The following is an 18,868-nucleotide window of genomic DNA, read 5'->3' as shown; positions in this document are numbered from 1 at the left end:
CAGGGTTATTATTCCAGTCTGTTTGTGGTACCGAAGCCGGATGGCTCAGTCAGACCAATATTGAACTTAAAGGGTCTCAATCGGTACGTAACTTACTTACAGATTCAAGATGGAATCTCTGCGTTCCGTGATTGCGGGTTTAGAGCCAAAGGAATTTATGATTGCGCTAGATCTCAAGGATGCGTACTTACACATTCCAATTTGGCAGCCTCATCAGAGATTCTTGCGGTTTGCAATACGCCAAAACCATTACCAGTTTCAGGCTCTACCGTTTGGCCTGTCGTCAGCGCCTCGGGTATTCACCAAAGTGATGTCTGTGATGATAGCTCATCTCGGATCCCTGGGAGTGACAATAGTTCCGTATTTAGACGATCTGCTCATCAAAGCCCCGTCTCAACAGATGCTTCTCCAACATGCGCTGCTAACGTACAATGTACTGGTTCACTACGGTTGGATTGTCAACTTCAAGAAATCACATCTAATTCCGTCTCAACGCCTTCAATTCCTAGGTATGATTCTCGATACGGTCAATCAAAGAATTTACCTACCACAACAGAAAGTACAGATTCTACGCCATCTAGTACAATTAGTACTCAAGCCACGCACAGTGTCGGTACATTTGTGCATTCGCCTCTTAGGCACAATGGTGGCAGCTTCCGAAGCGCTTCAGTTCGGAAGATTTCACTCGCGTCCATTTCAACTGAATGTGCTCGCACAGTGGTCGGGCTCGCATCTGCAGATTCACCACAGGGTGAGGTTGTCGCCAAGGGCAAGGGTGTCTCTGCTCTGGTGGCTCAAGGAACACAATTTAACCGCAGGGAGACTGTTCGGCGGTTGGAATTGGATAATTCTAACGACGGACGCCAGTCTCAGAGGTTGGGGAGCTGTAGTTCAAAATTGTCAGCTCCAGGGTCTCTGGGCGGATCACGAAAGATTGCTGTCTATAAATGTCCTGGAACTCCGCGCAATTTACAATGCGCTACGACAAGCAGTACACATGCTTCGGTCTCAGACTGTCCAGGTGCAGTCAGACAATGCGACGGCGGTCGCATACATCAACAAACAAGGAGAAACGAGAAGCCGCATGGCAATGCGGGAAGTAGCTCGAATCCTCAATTGGGCGGAATACCATCAGGTGATATTGTCGGCAGTGTTCATTCCGGGAGTGGACAACTGGGAAGCGGATTATCTCAGTCGTCGGGATTTTCATCCAGGAGAATGGGCATTAAATCCAGAAGTGTTTCACATGTTGGTTCAGCGGTGGGGTTACCCTCAGGTGGACCTGATGGCGTCTCGACACAATCACAAAACGCTCCAGTATGTGTCCAGAACGAGAGATCCAAAGGCGGTGGCGGTGGATGCTCTCACCGTCGCGTGTCCGTACAGCCTTGTGTATCTGTTTCCACCGTTTCCGTTGCTCCCTCTGGTGCTAAAACGGATCAAAAGAGAGTCTGTCACAGTCATACTAGTGGCGCCTCATTGGCCTCGGAGAGCTTGGTTCTCGGATCTCCGCGGACTACTTGCAGACGAACCTTGGCCCCTCCCTCTACGTCCGGACTTGTTACAACAGGGTCCGTTCCTTTACCCCGATTTAGCGCGGCTGCGTTTGACGGGGTGGCTGTTGAGACAGCCCTCATAAGAAGAGAGGGCATTCCAGAATCGGTTATACCAACAATGTTACGAGCTAGGAAGCCAGTTACGGCAGCTCATTATTACAGAATTTGGCGTGCCTATATAGGTTGGTGTGAAACTCGTAAGTTTCCGACATCATCTTAAAGTTATCCCGTCTTCTGTTATTTCTACAGACGGGGTTGGATGGAGGACTGCGTTTATCTACACTAAAGGTGCAGGTATCTGCGTTGTCAATTTATTTTCAAAGACGATTGGCTCTATTGCCGTCGGTACACACTTTTCTGCAGGGTGTCCTCAGAGTACAGCCTCCATTCATTCCACCTACAGCGCCATAGGACTTGAATCTGGTTTTAGATTTCTTACAGTCTTCATATTTTGAACCCTTACAGCAAGTGGATATTAAGTTTCTCACTTGGAAAACGATTTTTCTTCTAGCCTTAGCTTCGGCAAGGCGTGTTTCAGATTTGGGTGCCTTGTCATGCAAGCCACCGTATTTGGTGTTTCATGATGACAGAGCGGAACTTCGGACGAATCCCGCTTTCTTACCAAAGGTAGTGTCATCTTTTCACATCAATCAACCAATAGTAGTTCCTGTGTTGACATCACATTCGGGAACTCTGGATGTGGTACGCGCTTTACGCGTTTATGTATCCCGAACGTCTACAGTTCGTAAGACTGATACGTTGTTTGTTCTCTATGATGCTGCCAAGCTGGGTTGGCCAGCATCTAAGCAGACCTTATCCAGATGGATAAAACTGACCATACGTCAGGCTTACCTTCATGCTAGGTTACAGCCGCCTACATCAGTAACAGCTCATTCCACACGTTTTGTGGGAACTTCATGGGCAGCTGGTCGTGGTGGTCTTCAGTGCACACGTTTGTGCGCTTTTACAAGTTTGATACGTTTGCGGCATCAGCATCTAGCTTTGGCCGCCTAGTGTTACAGGTGCCAAACAGCTCTCCCGCCCACGGGGGAAGCTTTGGTACGTCCCAAGATTACTCCAGTGACCCCTAGTGGATGAAAAAGAAAATAGGATTTTGGTACTTACCAGGTAAATCCTTTTCTTTGAATCCATAGGGGGCACTGGACGCCCACCCAGAGCAGTTTTACCTGGTTTGTGGTAAGTTCAGGGGATCTTATGGTAACACATTCTCACCGACTGGTTCAAATTATCAAGTGCTGGTTATGGTGTCAACTGTTTAGTTGTCAGTAACGTTATGTGTCAACTTCGTTGTTGTCCGTTATGTTATATGTAATACTCCATTGTCAACCTCTCTATAGTTCCTGTTCGGCTCAGTAAAAAACACTGAGGTACTCGGGGATATGGAGGGGTGGAGTGTTCTAAATTTAAATATTCAGTGCCCTGTTTCCTACGGAAGCCGTCCATATCCCAAGAGTACTCCAGTGCCCCCTATGGATTCAAAGAAAAGGATTTATCTGGTAAGTACCAAAATCCTATTTTTTTTGCGCGCAGTGTCCCTGTTTTGTGTATTAGGGGGGAGGCGATGCTGTTTCTTGCACACAGTGCTAAAATGTCTAGTTTTGGCACTGTGCAAAACGAACACTGAAATTAAAATGCCCAGATGACCGAGATTTTGGTTGTTGTATAATATTTTAGGATTCACCACCAGTTACTACAAATCTTGCATCTCCATCAGAAGATGATACAGCTGAAGCTGAAAGGCTCAAAACAGAAGGTAATTGTGAGCTAAATATAGCAGAGTTACTAGTGTATAAAATATTATACAATGTGTACGTTGCTCCTTTAATGAGCCCTTCCAGTGGCATTTACTTTCTTCTGGAATGTTATTGCCACTGGAAGGGATAATTAAAGGGAGCAATGTGCATGTTGTTGTAGATTAACTAATGCATAGCTTCTCAAACTTTGTCCTCAGGACCCCACACAGTGCATGTTTTGCAGGTCTCCTCACAGAATCACAGGTGAAATAATTAGCTCCACCTGTGGACCTTTTAATATGTGTCAGTGAGTAATGAATACACCTGTGCACCTGCTGGGTTACCTGCAAAACATGCACTGTGTGGGCTCCCGAGGACCGAGTTTGAGATACATACTACTAATGTATACTAATACATACTAATGTATTGTAGTTGTAGTAAGCGGTGGATAATACATTGCAATATGTTTCTTGGGCTCTAAAGCCCACAAGTGCATGTACCAACTAAAGTGTCACTTTGCAGAAACTGTCCTGCTGACAACAGTGGACTTTGCAGCTCTCAGTAATACTTCTACTGACACTTAAGGGGTGTCTAGTGATACAGCTGCTTCTTATGACTGATTTTAAATTAAGTTGCCTTTAAAAAAATAAATAAAAATAAATTGTGACATTTATACTAATGAAATATGCATAGCTAATTATTGTATTCCTGTATAAAGGATCACCCTCTATGTAACTTTACGATATTGTTTCCCATGGGAGGTATAATGATAGAAGTATTTTTGTTTAGGCAATGAACAAATGAAGTTAGAAAACTTTGAGAGTGCCGTCTCCTACTACACCAAAGCACTAGAGCTGAACCCAAGAAATGCAGTTTATTTCTGTAACAGGTATATGCTAGCAACTGTGGAAACAGGATGATGTGTGATCTACATGTATGTATTGCATAGGAAATTCCCATTCATGAAAGTACACAACCTAATTCATATGCTACACACTGTTAAAGTTCACTGGTTACTTAGATCACCTTGGCTTGCTATTGTTGACCTTAAATGAACATATAGCTACGCAAATTTGTTAGCTGACATTAATGGGCTAGTCCGCCTCGCATGTCAGGCCCTAACCCCCCACCCACACCCCTGCAAGGGTGCAAATGCATCGTACAGCTGCTTTTGAACCCGCTGAGTAGCTCCCTGCCAGCGCAGCCTAGCGGATACCCGCCACGTTCCTGGTCGCAGCGGCTGCGTGTGATGTCACACAGCCGCCGCATCCCTTCCCTGCAATGGTCCGGACATGCCTGCATTGTCCGGACTGCGCCCTGCCATCGGCATTCTAACACCGTTGGCACGCTCTCCTCCCGACTGCCTCTGCCTGTCAATCAGGCATAGGCGATTGCAGCCCTGAGATGCTGTTAGCATCTCACTGGGCTCCAGGAGTGCTTGCACACTCCACAAAGGGCTTCAGACTGCGATCGCTGCAACGATCCAGTCTGCATTAACCCCACTGTGTATACATTTAAAGAAAAATTAAACACATACATATTTTAATGTTCATGTATTACCTATGCAGGTAAAATACATTGTACAATGATTACTGCATTTTAGGACAGACTATTACAGATTTTTCTGCAGCAGCGTACAATGTGTTTCACAGGGAATACATCAGGGTGTAGGGATGGATCTTGATCCAAAGGCACCAACAGGCTAAAGCTTTAGACTGTCCCAGAATGCATTGCGAGGCCTCTTCTATAACCCCTCCTCCAGGCACTGTGAGCTCCGTTTTTAGAGTTGGTGCCTGCATGAAGCAGGTCACTTAACAGGGGGGTTGCGCTAGGCCGTCCTGAAAAAGCTTTTTAGTAGACTTCAAGGGCTGCAGCACTTCATATGTCAGTGTGACATACAGTGCTGTGGCTCCATCACCTCCTCAGCGGCGTCGCATACTCCCACTGGCTCTGTTACTGGGTACTTGCGCTCCGGTTCCTAGGCACACCACTGCAGACTCTCTCCTGATTCGCGTGGCTGCTTCTAAGGGAGGAGGTAAGAAGGTCCCCCCAGGCGGAACCCTCCATTAAATCGCGTTCCGGTCACGGCTTAAGGAGACAAACTGCGACGCTGGCGTGGACACTGTGACAGAGCAGAGACCCCACTATATCCAAAAGGGCATGGGAGAACAGGTCGGATAGTAAAATATCCACTTTAATAATGCTCCATAGTACCCGGTGGTGAGGACCAGCAAAGGGGAAAAGGCGCTTGACCTGTAGCCCTTCCCCCAGCTCCGGGCGCCATTTACTGCTGGTGTTCCCGCCCTGGAGCTGCCTCACACTCGCCCTCACTCCCTGACTGAGACGCTGGGCGCCATTTTCTAAAATAGATGCGACTGGTCTCCGGGACTGCAAAAACACTTAACTATTCTACATGTCGATAATAAGACAGTGTTTGTTAGTTCAGAACAAGTGTACCTGTGCCAGAATATATTGTATGAGTATTCTGATATATACATCCTGTCTCAGACCGCACATTGTTTTATATAGTGTTCATATAACAATCCAATGCAATTTTATTGTCATGAAAATAATTATTTGCATTGCAAACGTGACTGTGTGCGCCTGTATCTGCTATGTGATTTCACTGCGGTGTATTCCAGATAAATCTATTACTGTATACCCTGGGGACTAGGTGCGTCTGGGTCCATATATAGTGCGTCACAGTATTTACCTATTGTGTATTCTAATGTGTACTCTGTCACATAATACCGGATTTATTCGCAGGTGTTGTGTACTGGGTACTCGGTCACATGCTAAAAGATTTATTCGCAGGTATTGTACTCTGTCTGGCTTCATCGTACTAAACCGCTCTCTGTTGCATTTGTGTATAATGTTTAACATGTAGGGCAGTAAATCTGGGGATGCACCTGCATCCTGCAGAGCATGCGCAACCGACTTACCTGAGGGGGAAGTTTTGTGTGATGCTCTGTGTGCTATGTCTCCCAGTCAAGGGCCCTACACATTTAACGATCCGCCGCCGAGCTGCCCGACGGCGGATACGGCCGACGGGCGACCCGGCGGCGGGGAGGAGGTGACAGGGGGAGTGAAGTTTCTTCACTCCCCCGTCACACGGCTCCATATAAGTGCAGGCAAATATGGACGAGATTGTCCATATTGGCCTGCATGCACAGCCGACAGGGCACCAGCGATGAATGAGCACGGGGGCCGCGCATCGTTCATCACTGCTGCCTCCACACTCAAAGATATGAACATTAATGAACGAGATCATTCATATCTTTGAGGATTATCGCCCAGTGTGTAGGGCCTATCAGTCCGCAGCTCCTGTAATCATTTAGGAGCCAACCTGAGCTGCGTTCTCAAACCTACTGGGTTCTCTAGTTGAACGCTTCATGCCCCCTATGGGACCACCTGTAACATTAGTCTCTGATGTCCCCATGGTTACTCCGCTTTGGGTGGGAAAATTTTAACTCATGGATTGTAGCGTATGACTCATTTCCTGGTCAGGCCAAACCCTATTCCAGGTCACTCTTATGTCTCTGGGTCATCTGAGTGGGCTGCTTCTTCCTCCCTATCCAATAATCTCTCTGATATTGTATCTGAAGAGAGGGGGATCATGCTGTCCTGTCAGTCGCTATATTAGGTGTTCCTGACGAGGATTTTCCATTGCTAAATGATACCACTGCCCTTGTGGTTACTGGGTTACAAATCCTACAAATCACTGATAAGAGAATTCCCCTACTGTGATTAAGCAAACTGATATGTTCACACATCAGAGGGTAATTAAAAGGCTGTTAAGACAATCTGACCATTAAGTGTACATCAGACAAGACTCCTGGTCTAATCGAAGAAAGATATTCCCCCTGTCTGCAATGGGCATTAGCTCAATATCCTCCCCCTGCAGAGTTATGTAATGAGTAGGTAATTCACTGCTAGTGAACTCATGTGTCACCCATCGGGTGTCGTCCACTCTGCCTCTCACCACTGTCCCCTCACTGTAGGAACAGACAGGTAAGCATGTGGAGGGATGCCTGAAGTCTATTACTCCCTTACTGGTGTTGTACATAGACCACGATTACGTCCTCTTGGGGCTGCAAAATAGATTGATTGACTGGATCAGGCATTAGAGGAAGAGCTGCCCGAGGATATATCTGACAATGCCAGACATTCCCTGTCTCACAATACCACCGCCACCTTTTTCTTCACCAGGAGGCTGCTCCTGAGGTGGGTGTGTTGGCTGCCAAGGCGTCGAATACGTCTGTCCTGGCTCACCGTATTCTGTGGTTGAGATCGTGGATGGTGGACCTGTACTCCAAAAGGCCTTGGAAGTATTCCCCTTTTACTGGGGACATCCCTATTTGGAGAAGACCTAATTAAAAATGGGGTCTGAATCGGCGGCTACTATGACTGCCTTTCTCCCAAATGCTACTCCTTCTGCACAGAAGGCAAAAAGTACCACTTTTCTCTACTTTCAGCCTTAAGGGAAAGTGAAGGTCAGGCATACCCGAGATTGTCTCGTGCTCCCAACAACCACTAAGCCCAAGGCCTAACGTTCCTGGGCTGCTCATCAGGCTGCTTCTCATGACAAGCCTGCTGCATGATGGGACAGGCCTCCCCCTGGGGGAACCCAGGGTGGTGGGCTGACTTCTACGATTCATCCAGGTCTGGTTAATGACCACTTCAGACGCATGGGTGCGAGAAGTTGTTTCTCACAGGTACTCTTCCCAGAGACGTCCCCCTCGCCAGTTCTGCACATCTGTTATCCCTGCGGATCCGTTAAAGGCGCAAGCTCTACTGATGGTTTTGCGTTCCCTCCTGGAGACAGGAGTGGTAGTGCTGGTACCTCTGTCCCATCGAGGCAGAGGATACTACTCGATCCTGTTTCTAGTCCCGACACTATGGGTCTTTCCGGCTTATTCTCAACCTCAAATCACTGAACAAGTTTGTGAGAGTGTCCAAGTTCCGTATGGAAACACTGCGCACAATTGTACTGGCCATGGACCCGGAGACTATATGGTATCCCTGATTATATGAGATGCTTACTTGCATATGCCTATTCCCATATCGCATCAGCAATATCTGCGGGTTGCTATTAGCAACCTTCACTATCAATTTCGGGCTCTGCCGTTTGGACTGGCCATGGCCCCTCTCGTCTTCACCAAGGTTATGGCCGTGATGACTGCTCATCTCCGTCGCCATGGAGTCAGGTTCCTGCCGTATCTGGACGATTTGCTGATTCTGGCAAACTTCCAAGATGTTCTCAGTCATCTACAACTGACGATAAACTTCTTATAAGGCCACAGGTGGCTCATCAACTGGAATAAGTCCTCGCTGGTCCCTGCTCATAGCATGGTGCACCTGGGGGCACTACTGGACATACACAGTCAACGGCTGCTTCTATCTCTAGAGAAGGTCCTGAAACTTCAGGACAGGATTAGATACTTTCTTTCTCGCCCAAGAGTGTCGGTACACTCGGTGATGCAAGTACTAGGCCTTATGGTGTCTGCTTTCGACATTGAACAGTATGCTTGATTCCATTCCCGCCCTCTACAGAGGTTAAACCTTTCCAAGTGAGACGGCCTGCCTCATTGGATCAGGTCTCGCATGATCTCCTTGACTCCGGAGGTTCACCTGTCGCTGACCTGGTGGCTACAGGACCAGCAGTTGAGCAGGGACTGCCCCTTCTAGACCCCCAGCTGGGTCCTACTGACTGCGGATGACAGTCTGAAGGGTTGGGGGCATGGTGTTGGAGCAACACTCTTTCTAGGGTTGGTGGACCAGGAGGAATCGCTCCTCCCGATAAACATTCTGGAATTGCGGGCAGTGTTCAATACTTTGTCTCTCTCTCCCTGCCTCTGATACAGAACAGGCCTGTTCAAGTACGGTCAGACCACGCTATCACTGTGGCGTATATAAACCATCAGGACGACATGGCAATGATGGAAGTGTCACACATCCTTCGTTGGGCGGAACGCCTTCTGCCTGCAATATCTGCAGTGCTCATTCCGGGAGTCCTCAACTGGGAAGGTGATTTCCTCAGTCTTCAGGACGTGCATGCCGGAGAGTGGAGTCTTTATCAGGAAGTCTTTCAACTACTAGTGAACAAGTGGGTCCTACCAGATGTAGACCTGATGGCGTCTCGACACTATCACAAAGTTCCGGTCTTCAGATCAAGAACCAGCGATCCTCAAGCAGAGTTCGTGGATGCTATGGCAATTCCATGGAACTTTCGGCTGCCCTACGTGTTCCCTCCAGTGTCACTCCTGCCCAGGGTACTATGGAAGTTCAAACAAGGAGGAATACTGCTTCTAGTCGCTCCAGCATGGCCCAGACGGCGTTGGTTCTCAGACCTGCAGGGTCTATCGATAGAGCGTCCTCTTCTACTTCCTCAACGCCCCGACCTCCTTGTTTAGGGCCCTTGTGTCTATCCAGACCTGGCCAGACTGGCTTTAACAGCGTGGCTCTTGAAGATTTACTCCTGAGGGCCAAAGGGTTGTCCGAGGCGGTCATCCAAACTATGCTGAAGGCCCGCAAACCGGCATCTGAGCGGATTTATTATAGGGTCTAGAATTCTTACTTCACCTGGTGTGCTGCTAAGAATTACAATGCTTACAAATTCAGTATTTCCAGACTTCTGGCTTTTTTGCAACAAGACCTGGATTTAGGACTTCGTCTGGCCACCCTCAAGGTTCACATATCCGCATTGTCGGTGTGGTTTCAGAGAAAAATTGCGTCTATACCTGATGTTCACACATTCACTCAGGTTCACACATTCACTCAGGGCGTACTGCGGATTCAACTTCCCTATGTCCCTTCTGTGGCTCCATGGGATTTGTCTGTTGTCCTGAATGCCCTGCTAGAGTCTTCATTTGAACATCTTGAGTCAGTGGACCTTGCATGCCTCACAGCCAAGGTCCTATTTCTGCTGGCTATTGCCTCTGCTAGAATGGTGTCATCGTGACCGAGCAGTTCTTCTAACTCGCCCTGGTTGTTTACCTAAGGTGGTGTCATCTTTTCACCTTAATCAAGAGATATTGGTTCCAGCCTTCATCTCTTCCAAATTGTCCTCCAAAGAACGGTCTTTGTATGTTGTACGGGCTCTCTCTATTTATGTGGAGAGGACTGCCTCTATGAAGAGGTCAGATACCCTCTTTGTACTGTCTGGTTTCCACAAACGTGGCTGGCCTGCGAATAAGCAAACCTTGGGCAGATGGATTAGAATGATGATTGCACAAGCTTATGCGCAGGCTGGACTCCCAGCTCCCGCTGCTATTACAGCCCATCTACTCTTGTCTGTTGGACCCTCTTGGGCGGCCCGTCGTGGCGCGTCCGTAGAACAATTGTGCAAGGCGGCTACGTGGTCCTCAGTTAACACGTTTTAGGTCCTATGCCTTTGATACTTGCGCCTCCCAGGATGCTTCCTTTTGATGCCGGGTTCTCATACCCGCTAAGGTGCGTCCCCTCCCTTGAGGAACTGCTTTAGGACATCCCCGATGTATCCCTGTGGAACCCAGTGTACCTCGCAGAAAGAGATTTAACCATGGTAAGTCTACCATAAATCTCCTTCATCAAGCCACACATTTCAATTTTGCTGAGCATTTATACTAAGCTGCTAGTCACACTGCCAGCTCAGTTACAATAATACCCCCTCCTCTCTAACATCCACTTCTATTACAGTAAGGTGAATGAATATTATGCATTATGGGCATATTTATCGAAAAGTTGATATGTCAGCATGAGCTTACTCTGCCACCCTGTTTATGGCGTTTCTGCTGCTTGTCAACAGCAAGTCTTCACTGGCAATCAAAACCAGCCAGCGTGTCAGCAGAGCACTAACATGGAGCCTCCTCCCAGTTACAGCGCGTAATTGCTGCCTTCATCATTCTCCTTCACTGGTACTTGAAATTGCATGGTGCTCTTAGGCTGGTTACATATTAGACTATTTGTACCCTAGCAGACGGCACACTGAACGATATAATGCACAATATATTGTTCTCAGCTGCATTCGCCTGCATACCGTCGTTGGGATCATCCCAGTGTGCGACACCGTAAACAATCGAGTGTACAAGCGATCGCGTGTACACGCTTGATATGGCCGATATATCGCTCCGTTAAGTGTCGGAACGATATATTGTCTAACACGTACCTGGCATAAGATGACGTTCAACCCGTTTACCCCCCCCCCCCCCCCCCCTCCTAAATTATTAATTTGTCCACAAGAAAATCTCGCTGCTAACCACTGCTAATCATCCTATCAGAACAGTTGTTTTGTGAAAAGACACATAGGTCCAGAGATCCTATGTGTTTTCGCCTGAAAATATTTTTTTTCGGACGAACAAAAAGCGGAAATAATTAAATAGGGAGAAATAAAATTGCCAAACAATCATGAAGAACATCTGTTTTTCTGCCTGAAAATTTTTCATGACTAAAGAACCCCAAAAGACTGTAAGACCTTCACTCCAGTCATATAGCTTTGCAGGATAGCTCAAGAGAAAGCTGCGCTCTAGAAGGACAAAAATAAAATATACGGTAAATGCTTCAGAAACTTGTAAATGAGTATCTACTAGGTTTTTTTTTCCTCATCTCCTCACGAGAACATCTTTATTTATTTTGATGTGTTTTAGTGGATCTATATGTCTTATGCCACTTAATGAATCGAATATTCCTAAAAGGTTGCAGCTGGTTTTAGTTCTATATATGAGCACAGTAGATAAAGCTGCTGGTTTTTTTTTTTTTTTTTTTTTTTTTCTTCATAACTACACTGTAGGATAGCATAATTTATGAACATTGCTAACGTGTTACATTTTCTGTATTGCATAGGGCGGCAGCTTACAGTAAGTTGGGAAACTATGCCGGTGCTGTGCGAGACTGTGAAGAAGCCATTACAATTGACCCCAGTTACAGTAAAGCATTTGGTAGAATGGGGTAAGAGCTGCTTTCTGTAAAGTAACCCGTATACAATTTTCTATGCGTCTAGGACACTCATGCTTCACGCTTGCTCTTCCTAATGTTTCAGTTTGGCTCTGTCAAGTTTGAATAAGCATTCTGAAGCTGTGGGCTTTTATCAACGAGCCTTGGAGTTGGATCCGGACAATGATACCTATAAATCAAACCTTAAGATTGCAGAACAGAAAATGAAAGAGATGCCCAGTCCGGTGCGTTCCATGTTTTGATTTTGTGTAAAAGGGCTGAATCCAGCATATGGAAAATACAATGTTCTAATTGCGTTTTACAGATGGCTGCTCCTGGAGGCTTTGATTTAGCCGGACTGCTCAATAATCCTGGCTTTATGAACATGGTAAGTGGTCTGTTAAGGATTTGCTTACTGTTTGATATTCTTGTCTCTTGCATTGCTTGAATGTTTACACACACCTTTGGCATGACAGGGCCCAATGTTGTCCAACTGCTTTGACCTCGAGTGGACACACATTAAATGTTCTAAACAAATATGTGACAGATAATGTGTGTATTACTGTTATCCTATTTACATTGTAAGGGCATAGTGGTGGTAATTCGTTTTATATACCCCAAAGACTGAGAATTAAATTTCTCTAGCATCCATAAAGGATATTGGGGAATCTAGTACGATGGATATAGACGGGTTCCAAAGGAGCCAGTGTACTTTAAATTTCTTCAACTGGGTGTGCTGGGTCCTCCCCTCTATGCCCCCTCCCACAGGCAGTTAAGAAAAAAAGTGCCCTCAGGAGAGGATGCACATCTCTGAGCTCCTGAGTTTTCTTCAGTTTCTGTTTTCTCTTACGTCCTAGAGGATGCTGGGGACTCCAAAAGGATTATGGGGTATAGACGGGATCCGCAGGAGCTTGGGCACACTGAAAATACTTTGACTGGGTGTGAACTGGCTCCTCCCTCTATGCCCCTCCTTTAGACCTCAGACTTTGTGCCCAGGAGTGACTGGACACTCACTAGGGGAGCTCTACTGAGTTTCTCTAGAAAAGACTTTTGTTAGGTTTTTTTATTTTCAGGGAGACCTGGCTATAGGCTCCCTGCAGCGTGGGAGTGAGGGGAGAGAAGTCAGACCTACTTCTACTTAGTTAAGGGCTCTGCTTCTTTGGCTACTGTAACGAGGTAGCGCAGCGCTCCATGCTGGCAGAAGGCATTTTCGGTGCCCCCGTTTTCCGTACCCCCGCCAGCACTTCAAGTTTCAATTTTAGCGGGACTGAAGCGCGCCGGGAAGGGGCGGGGCTTAGCCGCATAGCTCACCAGCGCCATTTTCTTTCATCCACAGCCGCTGCATGAGACGCTGGCCCGGGACCTCCAAGCTCCATTCAAGTAAAGGGGAGCAAATCGGCGGGGGGGGGGGGGGGGGGGAACAGATATTTGGTGCATATATATTGTATTTAACAGCAGCGCTTTTACACACACATCGTTTGGTGGGATATATGGGAGCCTGGGGTGTGAGCTGGCATACTCCCTCTGTTTTCTCTATCTGGGCTTCCTTGTGGGTCTGTCCCCTAGCTGAGACAGTGTGTGTGTGTTGGTGTGTCGGTACTCTGTGTCGGCATGTCTAAAGCTGTGTTACTCCCCGGATGAGGTGGCTGGGGGCGCAGATACGGGTCTGCAGATGGCTCTGTCGGCACAGCCGACACCTGATTTGCTGACGATGTTAAGTGCTCTTAATACAAATGTGGCCTCATTGTCTAAGAGATTGGATAAACCGGAGTCTGACACAAGTGTGGAGGAAATCCATGGAGGATGCTTTGTCTCAGGTGCAGGCCCCGTCAGGGTCGCAAAAGCGTTCGTTTACCCAGATGGTAGATACAGTTACTGACACGGATTCTGATTCCGATGTCGACTTCACTTAGGCTACCTTACACCCAAGGCTAGTTAAGAGTATTCAGTACATGATTGTGGCTATTAAAGATGTTTTGCGTATCTCTGAGGAACCTGCGGTGCAGGAAACAAGGATTTGTTTGTTTAAAGGGGAAAAAACCTGAGGTGAAATTTCCCCCCTCTCATGAAATGAATACTCTTTGTGAAAAGGCTTGGGAGTCGCCGGACAAGAGGTGGCAGATTCCCAAGAGAATTTTCATGGCGTATCCTTTCCCCTCTGATGACGGGGACAAATGGGAGTCATCTCCGAATGTCGACAAGGCTCTATCCCGTTTGTTTAAGAAGGTGGCGCTTCCGTCTCCTGACACGGCAGCTCTCAAGGATCCGGCGGATCGCAAGCTGGAGACGGCTCTGAAGGCCATTTTCGCTAATACGGGTGCATTGCTCAGACCTGCTGTGGCGTCGGTATGGGTGAGTAGTGCTATTGCTAAATGGGCTGAGAATTTAGCTTCTGATATGGATACCCTTGATAAAGATAATGTTCTTTTGACTCTTGGTTATATCAAGGACGCTGCAGATTACCTGAAGGATGCGGCAAGAGATGTTGGTATCTTGGGATCAAGAGCCAATGCCATGGCGATCTCGGCCAGGAGGGCGCTATGGATCCATCAATGGAATGCTGATGCCGACTCCAAGAAAGCTATGGAAGCTCTTCCCTTCAAAGGTAGTGTCTTGTTTGGTGACGGCTTGGCTGACCTGGTGTCTACCGCGACTGCGGGTAAGTCATCTTTCCTTCCTTATGTTCCCACACAACAGAAAAAGGCACCCCATAAGCAGATGCAGTCCTTTCGTCCAAATAAATACAAGCAGGGAAAAGGCTCGTCCTTCCTCGCTTCAAAGGGTAGAGGACGGGGAAGAAAGTCGCCCGCAGTATCAGGTGCACAGGACCAAAAGTCCTCCCCCGCCTCTACCAAGTCCACCGCATGACGCTGGGGCTCCCCTGGGGGAGTCCGGATCGGTGGGGGGCCGTCTGCGGATCTTCAGTCAGGTCTGGGTTCAATCAGGCCTGGATCCTTGGGTCCTAGAAATAGTGTTTCAGGGATACAGGCTGGAGTTTCAGGAGATGCCCCCTCACCGCTTTATCATTTCGGCCTTGCCAATGTCTCTTCCGGGCAGGGAGGTCGTGAAGGCAGCAATACAAAAGTTGTGTCAACAGAGGGTCATTGTTCCGGGCGGAGGGGTTCTACTCGAGCCTCTTTGTGGTATCGAAGCCGGACGGTTCGGTCAGACCTATTCTGAACCTAAAATCCCTCAATCCTTACTTGAAAGTTTTCAAGTTCAAGATGGAATCTCTTCGAGCTGTGATTTCCAGCCTATAAGGGGGGGATTTTATGGCGTCAGTCGATATAAAGGATGCCTACTTACATGTACCGATATATCCTCAGCATCAAGCTTTCCTCAGGTTTGCGATACAGGATTGTCATTACCAATTTCAGACGTTGCCGTTTGGGCTTTCCACGGCCCCGAGGATTTTCACCAAAGTCATGGCGGAAATGATGGTTCTCCTTCGAAAACAAGGGGTTACAATTATCCCGTACTTGGACGATCTCCTGATAAAGGCGAGGTCCAAGGAAAAATTGTTAAGAAATGTGGAATTGTCACTGTCCGTTCTGCGACAACACGGTTGGGTTCTAAATTTACCAAAGTCTCAGTTGATTCCGACTACTCGGCTGCCCTTTCTGGGCATGATTCTAGATACGGAGTTACAGAGTGTTTCTTCCGGAAGACAAAGCTCTGGAACTACAGACAATGGTCAGGTAGCTTCTGAGGCCGACAAGTGTGTCGATTCATCAGTGTACTCGGGTTCTGGGGAAAATGGTTGCGGCGTTCGAAGTCATTCCGTTTGGCAGGTTTCATGCCCGGGTGTTTCAGTGGGATCTGCTGAGCAAATGGTCCGGGTCTCGCCTGCACATGCACCGGAAAATAAGTCTCTCTTCCAGGGCCAGGATTTCTCTCCTCTCCTGTGGTGGCTACAAAGTTCTCAACTTCTAGGCGCCGATTCGGAATCCAGGACTGGGTCCTACTGACAACAGATGCAAGTCTCCGAGGCTGGGGCGCAGTCCCCAGGGGAAATGGTCAGACCAGGAATCTTGTCTCCACATAAATGTCCTCTAGTTAAGAGCCATTTACAACGGCCTGCTACAAGCGAAGAGCCTTCTTCAGGGTCGTCCTGTCCTGATCCAGTCGGACAACATAACAGTGGTGGCGTCAAGGCGGAACAAGAAGCAGGGCGGCTATGGTGGAGGCCACAAGAATCCTTCGCTGGGCGGAACAGCACGTGAGCGCTCTGTCAGCTGTTTTCCTCCCGGGAGTGGACAACTGGGAAGCAGACTTCCTCAGCAGACACTATCTCCATCCGGGAGAGTGGGCTCTTCACCAAGAGCTATTTGCAGAAGTAACAAAGCGTTGGGGAATTCCTCTGATAGACATGATGGCGTCTCGCCTCAACAAGAAGCTTCCGAGGTAGTATTCCAGGTCAAGGGACCCCCAAGCCTGGTGACTCCGTGGGGGTTTCAGTCGGTGTATGTTTTCCCTCCGCTTCCTCTCATTCCAAAGGTGATGGGGATCATACGACGAGCAAGGGTTCAGGCGATTCTCGTCGTTCCGGATTGGCCCCCCAGGGCCTGGTATCCGGAACTTCAGGATTTACTAGTGGAAGATCCTTGGCCGCTTCCTCTAAGAGAGGACCTGTTACTGCAGGGGCCATGCGTGTTTCCAGACTTACCGCGGCTGCGTTTGACGGCGTGGAAGTTGAGCGCCAAATCTTAGCTCGAAAAGGTATTCCTGGGGAGGTCATCCCCACTCTCCTTAAGGCTAGGAAGGAGGTTACGGCGAAACATTATCAACGTATTTGGAGAAAGTATGTTTCGTGGTGTGAGACCAAAACTGCTCCTGTGGAGGAATTTCACTTGGGTCGCTTTCTCCATTTTTTTGCAGGCAGGTGTCGATGCAAGCTTTAAATTGGGTTCCATCAAAGTGCAGATTTCGGCTTTATCTATTTTCTTTCAAAAGGAATTGGCCGTCCTTCCAGAGGTGCAGACTTTTGTGAAGGGAGTGCTGCATATCCATCCTCCTTTTGTGGCGCCGTGGGATCTTGAAGTTGTCTTGCAGTTTCTTATTTCTCCCTGGTTTGAACCTTTGCGTAAGGTGGAGTTAAAGTTTCTCACTTGGAAGGTGGTCATGCTGTTGGCTCTGGCATCTGCCAGGCGAGTGTCAGAGTTGGCGGCCTTATCTCACAAGAGTCCATATTTGATCTTCCATTCAGATAGAGCAGAATTGAGGACTCATCAACAATTTCTGCCGAAGGTGGTTTCTTCGTTTCACATTAACCAACCTATTGTGGTTCCTGTGGCTACAGATGCTGTGGCAGTTCCAAAGTCTCTTGATGTTGTAAGGGCTTTGAAAATTTATGTCGCCAGAACAGCTCTTACCAGGAAAACTGAGGCTTTGTTTGTCTTGTCTGCTTCCAACAAGATTGGAAATCCTGCTTCCTCGCAAACTATTGCACACTGGATTTGTAGTACGATTCAGCAAGCTCATTCTTCGGCGGGGCTACCGTTGCCGAAATCGGTGAAGGCCCATTCTACCAGAAAAGTGGGCTCATCTTGGGCGGCTGCCCGAGGGGTCTCTCGGCAATTCAGCTTTGCCGAGCAGCTACGTGGTCGGGTTCAAACACCTTTGCTAAGTTTTACAAGTTTGATACCCTGGCTGAGGAGGACCTCATGTTTGCTCAATCGGTGCTGCAGTGTCGTCCGCACTCTCCCGCCCGTTCTGGAGCTTTGGTATAGACCCCATGGTCCTTTTGGAGTCCCCAGCATCCTCTAGGACGTAAGAGAAAAAAGGATTTTAATACCTGCCGGTAAATCCTTTTCTCCTAGTCCGTAGAGGATGCTGGGCACCCATCCCAGTGCGGACTGTTACTTGCAGTGTATTATTACTGGTTAAATTTGTTTACACGTGGGTTGTGTATTAGTTATGTTCAGCTTGTTGCTGTTGGTAATTCATACTGTTATCTGGTTTTCTGATACTCCGGTCGTACGGTATGTTGTGGTGTGGGCTGGTAGGTTTTCTTGCCCTTAGTTTAAACAAAAATCCTTTCCTCGAAATGTCCGTCTCTCCTGGGCACAGTTCCTATAACTGAGGTCTGGAGGAGGGGCATAGAGGGAGGAGCCAGTTCACACCCAGTCAGTCTTTTCAGTGTGCCCAAGCTCCTGCGGATCCCGTCTATACCCCATGGTCCTTTTGGAGTTCCCAGCATCCTCTACGGACTAGGAGAAAAGGATTTACCGGTAGGTACTAAAATCCTATTATTTTCGGTATGCTGTTTGGGAACAGCATACCTGCACCGTGGGAGTTAAGGGGGGGGGGGTCACTGGCCTTACGAGGTGCAGAGCCGCTTCCCCACTGCAGGACCACCGTCTTGAGGGGTTGTTCAGCGGTGCACTGCTCCTTGGCTGCCGCAGCACGCCGCTCACCCCTAACGCTGCCTGAAGGTGACATCGGTGGTGAGTACACAACGGGGGCCCCGCTAAGGGGGCCCCCCAGTTCAAAATGCGGCTGACCACGGGCACGCCATACGGGACCCTCCCGGGGGGATTCCCGCTAAGAGCCCTTGTGTAGACTGGCACAAAAATGCTTTGACAAGCACTTTTGATGTTTTTAAGCTATATATAGACTTTGCCAGTATAATATATCAGTGTAACTCCG

The 18,868-nt window shown here is 48.0% G+C and overlaps 1 protein-coding gene across 3 annotated transcripts in view; it reads left to right on the top strand.

Moving 5' to 3' along the window:
* Positions 1-18,868, top strand: part of SGTA (small glutamine rich tetratricopeptide repeat co-chaperone alpha) — a 61,835-nt gene that overhangs the window by 15,745 nt on the left and 27,222 nt on the right. For all 3 annotated transcript variants that reach the window (XM_063914290.1, XM_063914292.1, XM_063914291.1), the window contains exons 4-8: positions 3,252-3,330; positions 4,100-4,199; positions 12,131-12,235; positions 12,327-12,465; positions 12,546-12,608. In XM_063914290.1, coding sequence (XP_063770360.1) covers positions 3,252-3,330; positions 4,100-4,199; positions 12,131-12,235; positions 12,327-12,465; positions 12,546-12,608 — 486 coding nt within the window. The remainder of the gene's footprint in view (positions 1-3,251; positions 3,331-4,099; positions 4,200-12,130; positions 12,236-12,326; positions 12,466-12,545; positions 12,609-18,868) is intronic.

Source organism: Pseudophryne corroboree, chromosome 1 (genome assembly GCF_028390025.1).
Source record: "Pseudophryne corroboree isolate aPseCor3 chromosome 1, aPseCor3.hap2, whole genome shotgun sequence".
Classification (NCBI taxonomy): Eukaryota; Metazoa; Chordata; class Amphibia; order Anura; family Myobatrachidae; genus Pseudophryne; species Pseudophryne corroboree.
The sequence above is the reverse complement of the archived record's forward strand: the minus strand, read 5'-3'. Positions and strand labels throughout refer to the sequence as shown.